The sequence below is a fragment of the Chiloscyllium plagiosum genome, chromosome 9 (assembly GCF_004010195.1).
Source record: "Chiloscyllium plagiosum isolate BGI_BamShark_2017 chromosome 9, ASM401019v2, whole genome shotgun sequence".
Lineage (NCBI taxonomy): Eukaryota > Metazoa > Chordata > Chondrichthyes > Orectolobiformes > Hemiscylliidae > Chiloscyllium > Chiloscyllium plagiosum.
In genome coordinates this window covers 2,497,122-2,515,996 of record NC_057718.1, presented here as the reverse complement: position 1 = coordinate 2,515,996, position 18,875 = coordinate 2,497,122, and the positions used below count along the sequence as shown (strand labels likewise).

The 18,875-nt window shown below is 46.3% G+C and overlaps 1 protein-coding gene across 2 annotated transcripts in view; it reads right to left on the bottom strand.

Moving 5' to 3' along the window:
• Nucleotides 1-505: 505 nt before the first annotated feature.
• LOC122552547 (membrane progestin receptor beta-like) overlaps nt 506-18,875 on the bottom strand; it is a 22,095-nt gene continuing 3,725 nt past the window's right edge. The window contains exons 1-2 of one of the 2 annotated variants that reach the window (XM_043695239.1): nt 18,437-18,726; nt 506-2,861 (exon numbers count right to left, since the gene is read on the bottom strand). In XM_043695239.1, coding sequence (XP_043551174.1) covers nt 1,767-2,852 — 1,086 coding nt within the window. In that variant the 5' untranslated portion in view covers nt 2,853-2,861; nt 18,437-18,726 and the 3' untranslated portion in view covers nt 506-1,766. Of the gene's footprint in view, nt 2,862-18,436; nt 18,727-18,875 lie in introns of those variants that run through there. The other variant, XM_043695240.1, reaches the window with a different exon arrangement.

Below are 18,875 nucleotides of genomic sequence, written 5' to 3'. Positions count from 1 at the left end.
TACTTAAGACTTAAAAGGAGAAATGGGACTCTGACATTAATGTCCCCTGCAATTCACTTCACTTGCTAAGTATTTTCAAATTACACAAAGAAATATACAAACAGTCATACATTTCATATAACTCGTCAACTCAGATTTCAGCCAGGCATCTCTCCAGGACAGGGACAGAGTGATTGATGCTCCATCTACCCTTTTAAACTGAAAGTAAAGCTTCCTTCACTCTTTTTCAATTAAACACTCCCAGGACTGGGACAGCACAGGGTTAGATACAGAGTAAAGCTCTTTCTAAAATGTCCCTTCTATCAAATAGTCCCAGGGTAGGTAAAGCAAGGGGTTAGATATAAAGTGAAGCTCTCTCTATACTGTACAGATCAAACACTCCCAGGACAGGGACAACATGGGGTTAGATACAGAGTAAAGCTCCCTCTGCATTGTCACCATTAAACTCTCCCAGGACAGGGTCAGCACGAGGTGAGATACAGAGTAAAGTTTCCTCTACAATGTCCTCATCAAACACTCCCAGGACAGGGACAGCACAGGATTTAGATACAGAGTAAAGATCTCTACATTGTCCCCATCAGACACTCACAGGACAGCAACAGTATGGAGTTAGATACAGAGTAAAGCTACCCCTACACTATCACTATCAAACACTCCCAGGACAGGGACAGCACGGAGTTGGATACAGAGTAAAACCCACTCTACATTGTCCACATCAAATGCTTCCAAAACAGGTACAGCATGAGGTTAGATATAAAGTAAAGCTCCATATATTCTTTTAAACTAAAGGTAAAGCTACCTCTGCATACTCCCCTTCAAACACTCCCAGGACAAGGATAGCATAGAGTTAGATACAGAGTAAAGATTTCACTACACTGTCAGCATTAAACACACTGGGGACCAGTACAGCACAGGATTAGATACAGAGTAAAGCTATCTCTACGCTGTCCCCATCAAACACAGAGGCGGTACGGGGTTAGATACAGAGTGAAGCTGTCTCTACGCTCAACACTGATATAAAGTTAGCCATTTACCCCCTTTAGGATACCTGAACTTTTCAGGTGACTGTCTGTGCAGAGTTTGCACATCCTCCCTGTGTCTGCGTGGGTTTCCTCCAGGTGCTCCGGTTTCCTCCCACAGTCCAAAGATGTGCAGGATGAGTGGATTGGCCATAATTTCCCGGGATATGTAGGGTAGGTAGATTGGCCATGGGGAATGCAGGATGATGAGGGTAGGGGTGTGAGTCTGGGTGAGATACTCTTTGGAGGGTCAGTGTGAACTTGTTGGGCCAGTAGGGATTCTATGATACTGCTGGATGAGAGTCACCTATGCAGTTCTAGCTTTGTTGGTGTACTCTATTGCTGCCAGTCTTTCCTGGTACCCTCTCAATCCATTTGTGATGTTCAACTAACACACAGGAGCTTTTCCAAGGGATGGGGCATCTGATGCTGAACAAACTGAGAGACCACCTGGCAGTATCATCACCAGCTTTGTGTAGCCCCACAGAATGAGACAGGAGACCCTCACCTTTGCAGGTCAGACAGACTCCCCCCACCCCATCCCTCACACATGTCCCCTCAGTCGTAGGGACCGCAGTTCCCTCCCGGACAAGACTCCACTAACAAATGAATACAAACAAGACCCAGGGGTTGGCCTGGAGCCTTGAGATCTGCTTATATTCAAATCAAAATCATGAGCTTCTGTTCGAGATCCAGACAAATCCTCCAGGAAACCCAGAGTGGAGACTGGGGCCCACATCTCATCCCTCAGTCCCCTTTTTTGTGCAGCTTGTTTTTGACTATTCTCCTCAGGTAGATGGCTGAGCTGCCGCTGCAGGCGATCAGCACGATGAAGTTCATGCACGAGATATAGACCATGCGCTCATCCCCCCGGGTGGAGAACATCTCCCGCCGGTTGCTGTAGTCCAACAACACAGCCTCCAGCTGAGCTAGCGTGCAGAGGGACAGGAACACGTGGAAGATCTGGTGGCCATGCCCCACAATGTCGAACCTTCCCGGGAAATACTTCTCTGGCATTGGGTAAGAGAAGAAGCCGGAAGCAATGACAAACAGGATGATCTGCCAGGTGTGGTACCAGACAGCATGGTCAGTGCAGCCCCGTACCCAGCAGGTGGCAATCCGGTGGACAATGGGGCTGATGTCCAGGAGGTAGGCCAGAAAGGCGGGCACCATCTGGCACACCTTCCGGGTGATGGGGTAAGGTCGCTGAAAGTGGACTTTGGAGAAACAACAGCCTAAGCAGGAGAGCCAGCCCAGGATGGCAGCAATGGGCAGGAAGAATGGGTGAATCACCTGGTGCCACTCAGGCTCCATGCAATAATAGTAATGTGCCAGGGCACTGCCATATTGGTAAGCACCCACACCCACATAGTCCAGGAAGTAGAAAGAGTAATGGGCAAGCTCCGACTTGGACTGGAAGAGATGGGCTAGCACACTGCAGGACAGGTAGGTGACACAGGCAACCACGAAGAAGCAAAGTGGGAGGCTGTAGACGGTGGGGAATGGCGAGGTTGTCTCCAGGAATGCTCGGAAACGGACCACAAGCACCAGAACAGCCAGCAGGTGAGTCCAGACATTGAGTGCCTCATTGTGTTGCTGGAAGAGGCTGAGAAGGTAGTATTTCCAATCCTGCTCCACCTTCCGATAGCCACTGTGGATGTAGGGCTCCCGGAAGAGCATGGGCACGTCATTGTCAGTCACGGTGCTGGGCACCCTTGGTAGAATCTCCTCCAGGATGTGCTGGGGGTTGATGGTGATGGCATTCAGTCTCTCTAGGATACCACCAACCACATGGCTGCCAAGGGAATTCTTCAGTTTCATTTCACAAACCATTTGGACCACCTGACAGAGAGAAAGAGATAAACAAACAAGTATAAAATGACCTGATGACACACCCACCTCGATAACCTCCACCTGCTGGCCTCCCCACATCCCCCCCCCCCTTCAGGTCCCCCAACCCATTCCACAAAGATTCATTGAATTCATTACTATTTGGGTTCATCATTACATTGCTCATTCTGACTGTTTAAGACCATGAGACATAGGAACAGAAATTAGGGCAGTCAGCCCATCGAGTCTACTCTACCATTCAATCATGGCTGTTAGGTTTCTCAACCCCATTCTCCCACTTTCTCCCCATAACCCTTGATCCCCTTGATATTCAAGAACCTATCTATCTCAGTCTTAAATATACTCAATGACCTGGCCTCCACAGCCTTCTGCGGCAGTGAATTCCACAGATTCCCCACTCTCTAACTGAAGACGTTTCTCCTTATCTCTGTTCTAAAAGGTCTTCCCTTTACACTAAGGCTGTGCCCTCAGGTCCTAGCCTCTCTTACCAATGGAAACATCTTCCCAACATCCGCTCTGTCCATGCCATTCAGTATTCTGCATGTTTCAATAACATCCCCCCTCATCCTTCTAAACTCGATCGAGTATAAACCCAGAGCCCTCAAACATTCCTTATGTGTTAAGCTTTTCATTCTAAGGACCATTCTCGTGAACATCCTCTGAACATGCTCCAAGGCCAATACATCCTTCCTGAGATGTGGGGCCCAAAACTGCACACAATACTCCAAATGTGATCTGACCAAAACCTTATAGAGCCTCAGAAGTACATCCCTGCTTTTATATTCAAGTCCTCTCAAACTAAATGCCATCAACGCATTTGCCTTCCTAACTACTGACTCAACCTGCAATTTTACATGAGAGAATCCTGGACTAGAATGCCCAAGTCTCTTTGCACCTCAGACTTCTGACGTTTCGCCACATTTAAAAAATAGTCCTTGCCTCTATTCTTCCTACCAAAGTGCATGACCTCACATTTTCCCACTCTACCTGCCACTTCTTTGCCTACTCTCCTAACCTGTCCAAATCCTTCTGCAGTCTCCTTGCCTCCTCAATGCTACCTGTCCCTCTACATATCTTTGTATCATCTGCAAACGTAGCCAGAATGCCCTCAGTTCTTTCATCTAGATCGTTAATGTTTAATAAAGTGTTTAACCAGCATCGCCGATGTCAATCCCACTTTCCTGCCAAATTCTACATCTTCTTCCATTTATTTAAAATGCCAAACCCATTCCCTCGATAAAAGCCATTTTGTGCCAGTATGCCAACAGCATCAGATAGAGGCCATTCTTTCCCACAGCCTGCTCCATCAGTGAGGACTTGGTCTTAGCATCACCCCCATCCAGCTTTTGTTCTGTGTGCCTTCACAATGAGAACCTACCCTGGTCTTAAGCACTTCCTGCAAGCGTCATCACCAGCACTATGGGAGAGAAGGCTCCAGATTTCCACACCACTCTGTGTGGGGTGAAGTTCAATCCAATATGGACTACCCAAACAGAGGAAATTGTCTCCATGTCTATCCTGATTATTTAAAGCACCTTAATCTAAAAACAAAGAACTGCTAAAGCTGGAAATCGGAAACAGAAACAGAAATTGTTGAAGAAACTCAGTAAGTCTGGAGAAAGAAGCACAATCAACATTTTGAATCCACTGACCTCTCTTCAGAACAGAAAGCACTGGAGGAGGTGATATTTCTCCTGGTAACAGAGATGGTGAGGGGAAATAAATAGGGGACATGGAGATGGTGGCTGGAGGGATACTGAAACAAAGGGTGAGGCAAACAAACAGATGGCTAATGATAAGCCAAAAAAGAGAGCTAAGTGCTGAGTGAGTGCTAATGAGAAGTATACAGGGTTGAAACTGGGTTTGGTTGCGGTGGGAGTAACCTCCCACACAGGACAGAACCTCATGGTGTGGGAGGTGGGTAAAGAACATAGAGGAGGATGTTCATGCTCTGAAATTGTTCAACTCAGTGTTGAATCCTGAAGGCTGCAATATACTGTGGTGGAAGATGAGATGCTGTTCTTCCAGCTTACAATGAGGCTGACTGGAGCACCGCAGCAAGCTCGAGGCAGAGATGTTGGTGGGGTATCACAGTAGCGTGTGACAGGCAACTGGAAGTTCAGGGTCATTTCTGTGGTCAAAACGTGGGTGTTCTGCAAAGCGGTCGCCCAGTCTGTGATTTGACTCCCTATGCAGAGAAAGCCATATGGTGAGCAATGAATATAGTGGACAAGATTGAGTGAAGTGGAGGAAAATTGTATGTTACAGCCTTCAGGTCTCAACATTGAGTAGAACAATCTCAGAGCATGAACTCCCCCCTCTATGTTCCTCACCTTCCTCCCACACCCCAAGGTCCTATCCTGTATGGCTTACTCCCAGCTCAGACAACCCGGTTTCAAACCTTTCCAGTTCTTGTCAACATCCCAGTGAGCAGTTATCTCTCCCCCTCTCTTGGCTGATTATCAGCTAACTCTTCCATTAACTCCAATTCTTTCTGTCTACATATGCTGCCAGACAAGCTGAGTTTCTCCAATCTATTTTTCCAATCAACCTGTTCAGCGATGTTATGACACACCTCTGGAGTAGGTGGGACTTGAACCCAGGACTCCCAGTCTGGGGTAAGGACACTACCACTGAGGGTCTCCTGAGTTTCTCCAACAATTTCAGTTTTTATTTAAAAGTCCTGCATGGGATCACTACTCAAGAGTGAGTACTCAAGAATCATCTCTGCAGCCCATTGGTACAACAAGCCTTCAGCCCACTATGGCATTTCGGTGAGTCTGTAATTTGTCCTTTCTGTTAGGGTGGTGTCCAGAATTGAACAGTGACTCCAAATGTGGACAAAGCATAAGATGACCGATGAATAACTTGCTCCCCTTAAGGTCATGAACCATTTAGATTATGTTCTGTATGAGCATCAACAATCACTTGAAGCTTAGTGATTGTCCGCAGCTCTGAGTCTGTTGCTTTGACGAAATGTTTCCAGTTTCTATTTCTCAGATTCAAAGTAGATAACCTCACACTTCCTCACATAATATTCAGTTGGTCAAAATGTTTCTCATTTAGAATCATAAAATCCCTACAGTGTGGAAACAGGCCATTTGATCCAACAAGTCCACAGCAACCCACCAACGAGTATTCCACTCTGACCCATTCCCATACCCTATTACTTTACATTTCCCCTGATGAATGTACCTAACCTACACTTTACTGAACACTATGGACAATTTAGCATGGCCAATCCACCTAACCTGCACATCTTTCAACTGTGGGAGGAAACTGGAGCATGCAAATGAAACCCACACAGAATGTGCAAACTCCACACAGCCAGTTGCCCGAGGCTGGGCTCAAACCTGAGTACCTGGCACTGTGAGGCTGCAGTGCTAACCATTGAGCCACTGTATTCCCTGGTTTATTTAAACTGCCTACATTCCTCTGCAACCCCTACCCAACACGGGGGTATCAGTTCACTCACATAGTCATCCTTCCATCCAGTTGACAAGGTCTGACTCACCAGATCACTGGAGAATTACACACATCAGCTTACAGTGTGATCATTCACTCGGTGACAGAGGTCTCTCCCTTCCTGCATTACTGAGAGCCATCTCCCAGGAGATTCTGGCAGGTACAGGTCTTATGAAGGTGATTCCTAGCCCCTATGGCTCTGTACATAACTCCAAAACAATGGGTCACCTGAGACTACACCTCCTGATGTCGCTGCACATCTTCAGCTCTTATGATTGTGTAAATTAAGCAAGAGTAGGCCATTCAGCCCATTGACCCTGCTTCGCCATTCAATATAATTGTGGCTGAATTCCACTTTCTGTCAGCCTTCTTTTTACCTTGACTCATTCAAAAATCTCTTTACCTCATCCTTAAGTGTACAGTATTCAGCAATGCTGCCTCCACCACTCTCTGGGAAGGGAATTCCACAGACTACTGACTCTCTGAGAGAAGAGATTCCTCCTCATCTCCACCTCTTTATGGTTAAACAGTGTCCCTAGTTCTAGACTATTCACCAATGAAGGGAAACATCCTCCCAACATCCACACTGCAAAGTCACCTCAGAATCTTATGCTTTTCAATAAAGTCATGTCTCTTTTTTCTATGATGTGGAGGTGCTGGTGTTGGATTGAGGTGGACAAAGTTAAAAAGTTAACTAGTTACCTGATGAAGGATCAGTGCTTCGAAAGCTTGTACTTTCAAATAAACCTGTTGGACTATAACCTGCCGTTGTGTGATTTTTCTCTTTTTTTCTAAACTCCAATGAACATAGGCCCAGCCTCATAAGACAAAATTGACCTTCTTCTCTGGAATGAGTCTGGCAAATTTTCACTGAATTGGATCCAATACAAGTACATCCCTCTTTAAAGATGACGGCCAAAGCTGCTTCAGATACTTGAAGTGCACTCTCGGAGAGTGCACTTTCATAGGGTGGCACAGTGGCTACCACTGCTGCCTCACAGCACCAGGGTCCCAGGTTTGATTCCAGGCTCGCGTGACTGTCTGTGTGGAGTTTGCACATTCTCCCCGTGTCTGCATGGGTTTTCTCTGGGTGCTCTGGTTTCCTCCCATGGTCCAAAGATGTGCAGGCCAGGTCAATTGGTCATGTTAAATTGCCCATAGCATTAGGTGCATTAGTCAGAGGAAAATGGGTCTGGGTGGGTTACTCTTTGGAGGATCAGTGTAGAAGGGCCTGCTTCCACGCTGTAGGGAATCTAAGATGCCCTGTGCAGCTGCAGCTTTGCTTCCTTTCATACACATTTTGCAATAAGCGTTAATATTCTATTTCCCTTCCTAATCATTTGCTGTACCTTTAAGGGTAACCTTTTATGATTGTTGTACAATGACAGGATCCCCTTGTACTGCAGTGGTCTGAATTCTGTCTCCATTTAAATAATAGGTTGCTTTTCACTCTGACCCTTCAAAGTGCACAACCTCATTTATTCCCAAATTAAACTCCACCTGCCAATATTTTGTGAGCTCACATAACCCCAAGACATCTGGTTTAGGGATATTTCAGGTGGGTTTGAGTGTATGTTGTGGGGTCTCATTGGCAGGACTGATTTCTCTAAGGAGGCCTTGTAAAATTATAACCAAGTAGCCTATGGTGGGGTGGGGGGTGTTTGGTGATCCCACCTGTCAAGAGGGGGGACCCAGAGGACAGCACCTACTCATTGGGCACAGCCTCTGAGGAGCTGCTGCCTGTTACACTCACCCAAGGCCCAGGATCACCCTGGCACCTAGGCCAGATTGAGGGAGGAAGGGAGCAGGTATTGTAGGGTAGTGGGAGGTCAAAGGGGAAGGGGTTGGGGGAGGAAAGGTGGCTGGGGAGGGGATCAGTAGCCAAGGGGTATGAATAGCACTCAGTGGGAGTCATTTTGTAAGGTTTTAACAACAGGTTAGACGGAAACCCAGGATGAGCAACCAAGTTCAAATCAGTGACCTCACAGGTAAACTGTAAATTTATTGCCTCGTAATAGCTACGATAGAGTCATTGAGATGTACAGCATGGAAACAGAACTTTCGGTCCAACTTATCCATGCCGACCAGAAATCCTAAATTAATTTAGTCCCATTGCCAGCAATTGACCCATATCCCTCTAAACTCTTCTTATTCATATACCCATCAAGATGCCTTTTAAATGTTGCAATTGTACCAGCCTCCACCACTTCCTCTGGCAGCTCATTCCATACATGCACGACCCTCTGTAATAAAACATTATCCCTCACGTCCCTTTCAAATCTTTCTCCTCTCACCTTAAATGTATGCCTTCTAGCTTTGGACTCCCCCACCCCAGGGAATAGACTTTGTTTACTTACTTACCCTATCCATGCCCCTCATGATTTTATAAAAGTCTATAAGGTCACCCCTCAGCCTCCGACGCTCCAGGGAAAATTGCCCCTGCCTATTCAACCTCTCCGTACAGCTTAGGCCCTCCAATGCCGGCAACATCCTTGTAAATCTTGTCTGAACTCTTTCAAGTTTCACAACATCCTATAGCAGGGAGACCAAAATTGCAGGAAGTATTCCAAAAGTGGCCTAATCATTGTCCTGTACAGCCGCAACATGACCTCTCAACTCCTATACTTAATGCACTGACTAATAAAGGCAAGCACACCCAATATCTTCTTCACTATCCTGTCAACCTGGGACTCCACTTTCAAGCAACTATGAACCTGCACTCCAAGGTTTCTTTGTTCAGCAGCACTCCCCAGGACTTTATCATTAAGTGTATAGTCCTGCCCTGATTTGCCTTTCCAAAATGCAGCACCTCAGATTTATCGAAATTCTATCTGTCACTCCTCAGCTCATTGGCCATCTGATCCAGATCCTGTTGTATTGTGAGGTAACCTTCTTTACTGTCCACTATGCCTTAAATTTTGGTGTCATTTACTAACTATACCTCCTATATCCACATCGATATCATTTACATAAATGACAAAAAGCATTGGGCCCATCACCGATCCTTGTGGCACACCACTGGTCACACGTTCCCAGTCTGAAAAGCAACCCTCCAACTCTCCACCCTCTGTCTTCTTCCTTCAAGCCAGTTCTATATCCAAATAGCTAGTTCTCCCTGTATTTCATGCGATCTCACCTTGCTAACCAGTCTACCTTTAGGAACCTTGTCAAACACCTTACTGAAATCTATATAGATCATGTCCACAGCTCTGCCCTCATCAATCCTCTTAATTATTTCTTCAAAAAAATTCAATCAAGTTAATAAGACATGATTTCCCATGTAAAAAGCCTTGTCTATTTACACTGTCCATGCCCTCATGATTTTATAAACCTCTATAAGGTCACCCCTTAACATCAATGCTCCAGGGAAAACAGCCCAGCCTATTCAGCCTCTCCCTATAGCTCAAATGCTCCAACCTTGGTACATCCTTGTAAATCTTTTCTGAATCCGTTCACTAGGAAGGAGACCAGAATTGCGCATAATACTTAAATTCACAGAGTATCCAAAACAAGGGAAATGAGCTTGCAGCACAGATTGAAATTGGCAGGTATAATGCTGTGGATATCACAGAGACGTGGCTGCAAGTGGATTAGAATTGGGAACTGAATATCCAAGGATACACATCACATCGAAAGGAAAGAGGAGGTGGGTTGCTCTGTTCGTAAGGAATTAAATCGTTAACAAGAAGCAATATAGGGTGAGAAGGTGTAGAATCTGTGTGGGTGGAGTTGAGGACACAGGGAGTTATGTACAGGTCTGTACTCCCTGATGGGAGTTACGTACAGGCCTCCCAGCATTGGTCAGGATGTGGGGAAGAAAAGAAATCAGAAGATATAAAGGGTGGGTAAGAAAGGCACTATTACTGTAATCAAAACAGAAGTTGCTGGAAAAGCTCAGTAAGTCTGACAGCTTCTGTGAAGAGAAATCAGAGTTAATGTTTCAAGTCGGGTGACCCATCCTCAGAACTCGGATTGCTCTCCACAGCTATTGCCAGACCTGCTGAGCTATTCCAGCATCTTCTGTTTTAGTTTCTGAGTTACAGCATCCGCAGGTCTTTCAGTTTTTATTTACTATCACAGGAATCACAGGGACTGGGAAAATCAGTTTTTTAAAAATATTCCTTCATGGGCTGAGAGCATTGCTATCTGGGCCAGCATCTATTGCCCATCCCTAATTTCCCAGACTGCAGTTAAAGGGGCACTCACATTGCTGGGGGTCTGGAGTCACATGTAGGCCAGACCAGGTAAGGATGGCAGTTTCCTTCCCTACAGAGCATTAGTGACCCAGATTAGTTTTTCCGACAATCAACAATGGATTCATGGTAATCAGTAGACACCTAATTCCAGATTTTTATTGAATTCAACTTCGCCACCTACCATTGCGGGATTTGAATCCAGGTTCGTGGAACATCATCGTGGTCTCTGGATTAACAGTTCAACAATAATACCACTAAGTCATTGCCTCCCCAGGGTTGGTAGCAGATCTCAAGAAAAGAAATTTGTGGAATGCCTACAAGATGGTTTTTGGAGCAGCTTGTGGTAGATCCCACGAGGGAACAGGCAGGTCTGGATTCGGTGATATGTAATGAGGCAGACATGATTAGGGAGCCTAAAGTGAAGGGAACCCCTAGGGGTCAGTGACCATAGTATGATCACATTCCCCCTACAGTTTGAGAGGGAGAAGCTGGAATCAGATGTAACGGGATTACAGTTGAGTAAAGATAACTACAAAGACATGAGGGAGGAGCTGATCAGAATTGTTTGAAAGAGGGACCCTGGCAGGGAAGATGGCAGGCTAGCAATGGCAGGGGTTTCTGGGGGTAATTTGGGAGGCACAGCAGAGATTCATCCCAAGGAAGAAGAAACAAGCTAAGGGGGGAATGAGACAACCATGGCTGATGAGGGAAGCCAGGAAATCAGCATAAAAGCAAAAGAGAAAGCATACAATATGGTGAAGATTAGTGCATAGCCAGAGGATTGGGCAGCCTTTAAAAATCAGCACGGGACAACTAAAGTAGCAATAAGGGGGGAGACAAGATGAAATATGACACTGAGCTATCTCATGAGACATAAGAATGCAAGATGTTTATTTTAGACATCTAAAAGGTAAGAGAGAGGCAAGAGTGGATATTGGACCACAGGAAAATGAGGCTGGAGAAATAGTAATGGGGAAACTAAGAAATGACAGAGGAACTAAATAGGTACTTTGCATCAGTTTTCACAGTGGAAAATCCCAACAGCATACCAGAACTTAAAGAGAATCAGGGTGCAGAGGCAAGTGTAGTAGCCAGCACTAAGGAGGAGGTACTGGGTGAGCTGAAACGTTTGAAGGAGGATAAATCACCCAGACCCCACCCCGGAAGAACTATCCTCAGGGTTTGAAGGAGATGGCTGAGGAGATTGTGGAGGTATTGGTAGTGACCTTTCAGGAAACATTAGAGTCAGGGAAGATCCCAGACGACTGGAAAGTAGCTAATGTAATAACTCTGTTTAAAAAGGAAAGAAGGCAGAAAACAGGAAACTAGAAATTAACGACACGTTAACATGCCTTTAAACCTTAGTCATTGGTAAGATTTTAGAATCTATTACTAATGATGAGATTGGCGTACTTGGAAGTGCCTGGCAAAAAAGGGTGGAGAAAGTGAGGACTGCAGATGCCGGAGATTAGAGCCAAGAGTGTGGTGCTGAAAAAGCACAGCGTGTCAGGCAGCATCCGAGGAGGGAGGGGAAATGAGGAAACTGGTGAAGTCCACGTTGATGCCCTGGGGTTGAAGAGTCCCGAGGCGGAAGATGAGGTGTCCTTCCGCCAGGCGTTGGGTGGTTAGAGTGTGGTGATGAAGGAGGCCCAGGACCTGCAGGTTGTTGGCGAACTGGGAGGGGGAGTTAAAGTGTTCAGCGAAGACGGGGTGGGGTTGGTTGGTGTGGGTGTCCCGGAGATGCTCTCTGAAGCACTCTGTGAGTAAGTGTCCTGTCTCCCCAATGTAGAGGATACTGCATCGGGAGCAACGGATAGAGTAGGTGATGTGTATGGAAGTGCAGATGAAACTCTGATGGATGTGGAAGGCTCCTTTGGGGCCTTGGATGGAAGTGAGGGGGGAGGTGTGGGCGCAATGTTTGCAATTCCTGTGGCGGCAGGGGAAGGTACCAGGAGGGGACGGTGGGTTGTTAGGGGGCACGGACCTGACCAGCTATTCGCAGGAAAGCGGATAGGGGTGGGGAGGATAATATCACCTTTACCCCACCTTCATCCACCTACTGCACTCTCAGCTACCTTCCCCCCAGCCCCACCCCTCTCCCACATATCTCTCCACCCCTGAGGCTCCCAGCCTCATTAGTGATGAAGGCTTTTGCCAAAAATGCTGATTTTCCTGCTCCTCGGATGCTGCCTGACCTGCTGTGCTTTTCCAGCACCACACATTTGGCTGTAAAATAGTCAATATGGCTTTGTTAAGGAGAGGCCATGCCTGACAAATCAGTTAGGATTCTTTGCTGAGTTAATGAGCAAGTTAGACAAAGGAGAGCCAGTGGATGTGATCTATTTAGATTTCTAGAAGGCCTTTTTCAAGGTGCTGCACAGCAGGCGGTTAAATAAGATAAGAGTCCCATAGTGTTAGGGGCAAGGTACAGGCATGGATAGAGGATTGGCTGACTGGCAGAAAGCGAAGAGTGAGGATAAAGGGGTCTTTTTCAGCAGGACACCTGGTGACTCATGGAGTTCCACAGGGGTCAATGTTGGGACCACAACATTAGAGATCTGGACAAAAGAACTGAAAGCATTATTACTAAGTTTGCAGATGACACAAAGATAAGTGGAACGACAGGTGGTATTGAGGAATCGGGGAGGCTGTAGAAGGACTTGGACAGGCTGGGAGAGTGGGCAAAGAAGTGACAAATAGAACACAATGTGAGAAAGTGAGAGATTATGCACTTTGGAAGGAAGAATAGAGGCATAGACTATTTTCTGATTGTAGAAAGACTTCAGAAATCGGAAGCACAAAGAGACTTAGGAGTCCTTGTTCAGAATTCTCTTCAGGTTAACCTGCAGGTTCAATTGGCAGTTAGGAAGGCAAATGCAATGTTCACATTCATTTCAAGAGGGCAAGAATCCAAGAGCAGAGATGCATTGCTGAGACTATAGAAGGCTCTGGTCAGACATTTGGCCTCCATACCTAAGGAAGGATATGCTGGCCTTAAAGAGGTTTACAAAAACAATCCTGGGGATGAGGACTCTGGATCTGCACTTGATGGAGTTTAGAAGGGGAGAGATCTGGTTGAAACTTACAGAATGCAGAGAGGCCTGGATAGAGGGGACAAAGAGAAGATGTTTCCCTAATGGAGATACTCGGACCCAAGGGCACAACCTCAGTGAAGGGTTGACCTTTGAGAACTATAACTGAGATGAGGAGGAATTTCTGCACCCAGAGGGTGTTGAATGTATGGAACTCATTGGAGCAGAAGGCTGTGGAGGCCAAGACATTGCCTGTATTTAAAACAGAGGTTCTTGATTGGTAAGAAGATCAAGGATTACAGGGAAAGACAGGAGAATGGAGGAGAGAAACGTATCAGCCATAATCGAATGGCAGAGGAGACTCAATGGGCTGAAAACTTAATTTGCTCCTGTATCTTATAGTCTTACGGTGTCAAATTTGTCTCTTTGAGTCCTCCTCACACTTAATCTTACAACCCATTCTATATCTAGAGCCCATCATTGAAGTCATAAGAATCATACAACATGGAAACAGACCTTTTGGTCCAAACAGTCCATGCTGAACATAATCCTAAACTAAACTAGTCCCTTCTGATCTATATTCCTCCAAACATTTTCTATTCATGTGCTTATCCAAATGTCTTTTTAATATTGTAACTACCCATATCCACCAATTCCTCAGGAAGTTCATTCCACGCATGAACTGGCCCCTGATTTATTTTTTAAACCTTTCCCCATACCTTTAAAATATGCCCTGTACTCTTGAAATCCCTTATCTGAGAGAAAAGACAAGTACCATTAATTCTATCTATACCCCTCACTATTTTATAAACCTCTAGAAAGTAACCCCCCAACCTCCTACACTGCAGTGAAAAACGTCCTAGCCTTTGCAGCCTTTCTTTATAACTCAAACTTTCCATACACAGCAACATCCTGGCAAATCTCTTCTGAACCCTCTCCACTTTAATAATATCCTTCCTATAACTGGGAGACCAGGACTGGACACAGTATTCCAGAAAAGGCCTCAGCAATACAACTTCAACATGACATTCCAACACCTACATTAAAAGGACTGAGCAATGAAGGCAAGCATGCTAAACAACTTTTTAACCATCCTGTCTGTATGTGACACAAATTTCAAAGAATTATGTACCTGAATTCCTAGGTCCCTCTGTTCTTCAACACTAGCCAAGGCCCTGCCATTAATTGTATAAGCCCTAGCCATGTTGGGTGGAGATTGCAGATTGTGAAGGCCCCCAGCACTGATACATACAGGAAGCTTTCCACTCTTTACAGCTTGAGACTGACCCAGTTAGCTCCAATCTCTATTTCCTGGACATTAGTCAAACCTTCCTCACTACTGTCAGAGCAAAACCTACGTTAGCTGGATGAGTGGGTTGTGAAGCATGGTGATACCTACAGCGTGGGTTCAATTCCCATACCTGGACTCTCCTTCATAACCTCTTCCCTTGCTATGGTTCTGTTCGCCGAGCTGGAAGTTTTTGTTGCAAACGTTTCGTCCCCTGTCTAGGTGACATCCTCAGTGCTTGGGAGACTCCTGTGCAGCGCTTCAGTGGTGTTTCCTCCGACATTTATAGTGGCCTGTCCCTGCCGCTTCCGGTTGTCAGTTTCAGCTGTCCGCTGTAGTGGCCGGTATATTGGGTCCAGGTCGATGTGTTTGTTGATGGAGTTTGTGGATGAGTGCCACATTGCAGATCTTTTGCTTTTCAGTTTATTATCGACAATACGTGTGTGTTTGTGCGTGTGTGTGCGCGCGTGCGTGTGTATGCGTGTGTGTTGTGCGTATCTCAGTATTTTTCAAAGGAAAATATCAATGTATATATTTGCAATATCCTCTCGTCATTCCTCATTCCTTCATAATTTGAGTAACTTTGTTTTGGTCATAAATGTGTTGTTGCTGTGGTTCTGTTCGCCGAGCTGGATGTTTTTGTTGCAAACGTTTCGTCCCCTGTCTAGGTGACATTCTCAGTGCTTGGGAGCCTCCTGTGAAGGGCTTCTGTGGTGTTTCCTCCGGCATTTATAGAGTGCCATCCACAATCTCCATCAACAAACACATCGACCTGGACCCAATATACCGGCCACTACAGCGGACAGCTGAAACTGACAACCGGAAGCGGCAGGGACAGGCCACTATAAATGCCGGAGGAAACACCACAGAAGCGCTGCACAGGAGGCTCCCAAGCACTGAGGATGTCACCCACACAGGGAACGAAACGTTTGCAACAAAAACTTCCAGCTCGGCGAACAGAACCACAGCAACGAGCACCCGAGCTACAAATCTTCTCACAAATTTTGAACCTCTTCCCTTGCCTGAGGCATGGTGACACTCAGGATAAACCAACATCAATCATCTCTCCCAAATGAGAAAGGCAACTTGACTTTGACTATCACTGCAATCCCCATTCCCTCATCAATATTAGCATCCTTTATCTAGTACAGTAATATTTTATGTATCTCCTTCTGGACTGACTTTTGCAAATTCTACTTATTCCTCTTTGCACATCCGACCTGCCCTCCTTATCACTACTTCCTTCCCTGACACACTCAGTAATTCCCAGATACTTCAACAGAGTCCTCCTCTCTCAGAGTTAATCCAGTGAGCTGAAATTATGAACACCAGCTCCCAGAGTAAATCCAGTGGATTTAAATTTGGAACACCAGATCACGCAGGAGGTTTCTGAAGCAGAATGTATGAAATCTCTGATGTTCTGGTTTTAACTGACCAACCATTGTACAGAACATCAACCTGTTGCAGTTGTTTTGGTTCGAACATGTTGGATCCATGTTTTCAGGCACAGAGCTGGAATCCCACATTTTCTTTACAGAATCCCTACGGTGTGGAAATAAGTCATTTGGCCCAACAAAGCAAAAGTGAGGACTGCAGATGCTGGAGATTAGAGTCAAGAGTGGAAAAGCACAGCAAGTCAGACCGGATCCAAGGAGCAGCAGAATCACCACTTTGGACAAAAGCCCTTCATCAGGAAACTAAGAAGGGCTTTTGCCTGAAACGTCGACTCCCCTGCTCCTTGGATGCTGCCTGACCTGCTGTGCTTTTCCAACACTACACTCTCAACATTTGGCTCAACAAGTCCACACTGACCTTCTGAAGGGTACCCCACTCAGACCCATTCCCATTCTCCTATTACTCTACATTTCCCCTGACTAATGCACCTAACATATACATCCCTGAACAATTATGGGGAATTTAGCATGGCCAATTCACCTAACATGCACATCTTTGGACTGTGGGAGGAAACCAGAGCACGTGGAGGAAACCCACACAGACACAGGGAGAATGTGCAAACTCCACACAGACAGTCACCCGAGGACCCACAGAGCTGGAAACGCACATTATCTTCTTCCATTCCGAACTCCAGAAGCTAGGCACAGCACAGAAAAGAGAAAACGTTCACTTTGTGATAATTAAACGGAGTCAGATACGAAAATAGCAACAGACCACATCAATGACAAATGTCCCAGTGAGCAACATTTGGAAAAAGCAAACAAAACGATTCCTGATATCCATCCCCATAAGAAACTGTTTGGGAATCACATACACTGACAGGTCTTGTCACACGTACACTGACAGACCCTACTATACATACACTGCCAGACCCGGGCACACATACACTGACAGATCCTACTATACATACACTGACAGACCCTGTCTCACTGACCCAGACAGACCCTGTCTCACACACACTGACAGACCCTGTCTCACTGACCCAGACATATTCTAATTCACTAACCCAGACAGACTCTGTCTCACTGACCCAGACAGTCTCACTAACACAGATAGACCCTGTCTCACATACACTGTCAGACCCTGTCTCGCTAACCCAGACAGACCCTGTCTCACTAACCCACAGACTGGCTCACTAACCCAGATAGATCCTGTCTCACACACACTGACAGACCCTGTCTCACTGACCCAGACAGATCCTGTCTCACTAACCCACAGACTGTCTCACTAACCCAGACAGATCCTGTCTCCACACACTGACAGACCCTGTCTCACTGACCCAGACAGACCCTGTCTCACACACACTGACAGACCCTGTCTCACTGACTAAGACACACCCTGTCTCACATACACTGACAGACCCTGTGTCACTAACCCAGACAGACCCTGACTCACACACACTGACAGACCCTGACTCACACACACTGACAGACCCTGTCTCACGGACCCAGACAGACCCTGTCTCACACACACTGACAGACCCTGTCTCACTGACCCAGACAGACCCTGTCTCTCACACACACTGACAGACCCTGTCTCACACACACTGACAGATCCTGTCTCACACACACTGACAGACCCTGTCTCACTGACCCAGACAGACCCTGACTCACACACGACAGACCCTGACTCACAGACCCAGACAGACTCTGCCTCACACACACTGATAGATCCTGTCTCACTGACCCAGACAGACCCTGTCTCACACACACTGACACACCCTGTCTCACTGACCCAGACAGACCCTGACTTACACACACTGACAGACCCTGTCTCACTGACCCAGACAGACCCTGACTCACAGAACCAAACAGAGTGAAAGGGACTGATCCCCACTCCTCCCAGTGTTACTGACCCTATCATTTCCAGGGTGCACTCAGGAAATGTGCACTGCTCTGTCTATATCTCCCTGGATCTTCAATCCAAGTTTCTCTCCCGGAGAAACTGGAATCTCTGTGAAGTAAAAAGAACTATACTGGCAATAATGAAAAGATAAACAACAGCAAAAAGAGGTTTTGAACAAGACTCCCAAACCCGGTGCAGACTGGGAGTGATCAGAACAGAAAGCAATCAGAAAACGGGTCAATGCCAAATAACTCAGTGTGGAGGAGAGATAGTGAAATGTAATACCAAACTGCTGGAGACCAAGCGGTTTTCTGTGAAGCAGGCATTTTCTGGAGGAAAGGGTTTCCACGCTGGCGATGAAGTACTGATCTCCCTGGAGTGCTGTAATGTGTGATCACTGCCCTGCTAACTGCACTGCGATTGCGCAGGTGACAGCCCAGCCTCAGTCAAACTCCCAGTGACAACAAACACACTGAATGTCTTTGTGTCAGCACTGGGCACTTCCCACTCACTCTTACTAACCCCTCCCCATTTCATCTGAGAGTAAACAGCATATTATTTTTCCGTCTCTTCTCTCCCTCTCTCTATCTATCTCTCCCCCATTATTCGCACTGTCCCTCTTTTCCCTCTCTCTCTTTCTGCTTCCCAAACTCTCTCTTCTCCCCTCTCTCCTCCTGCCTCTCTCACTTCCTCTCTCCCTCCTTCCTTTTCTCCCTACTTCCTT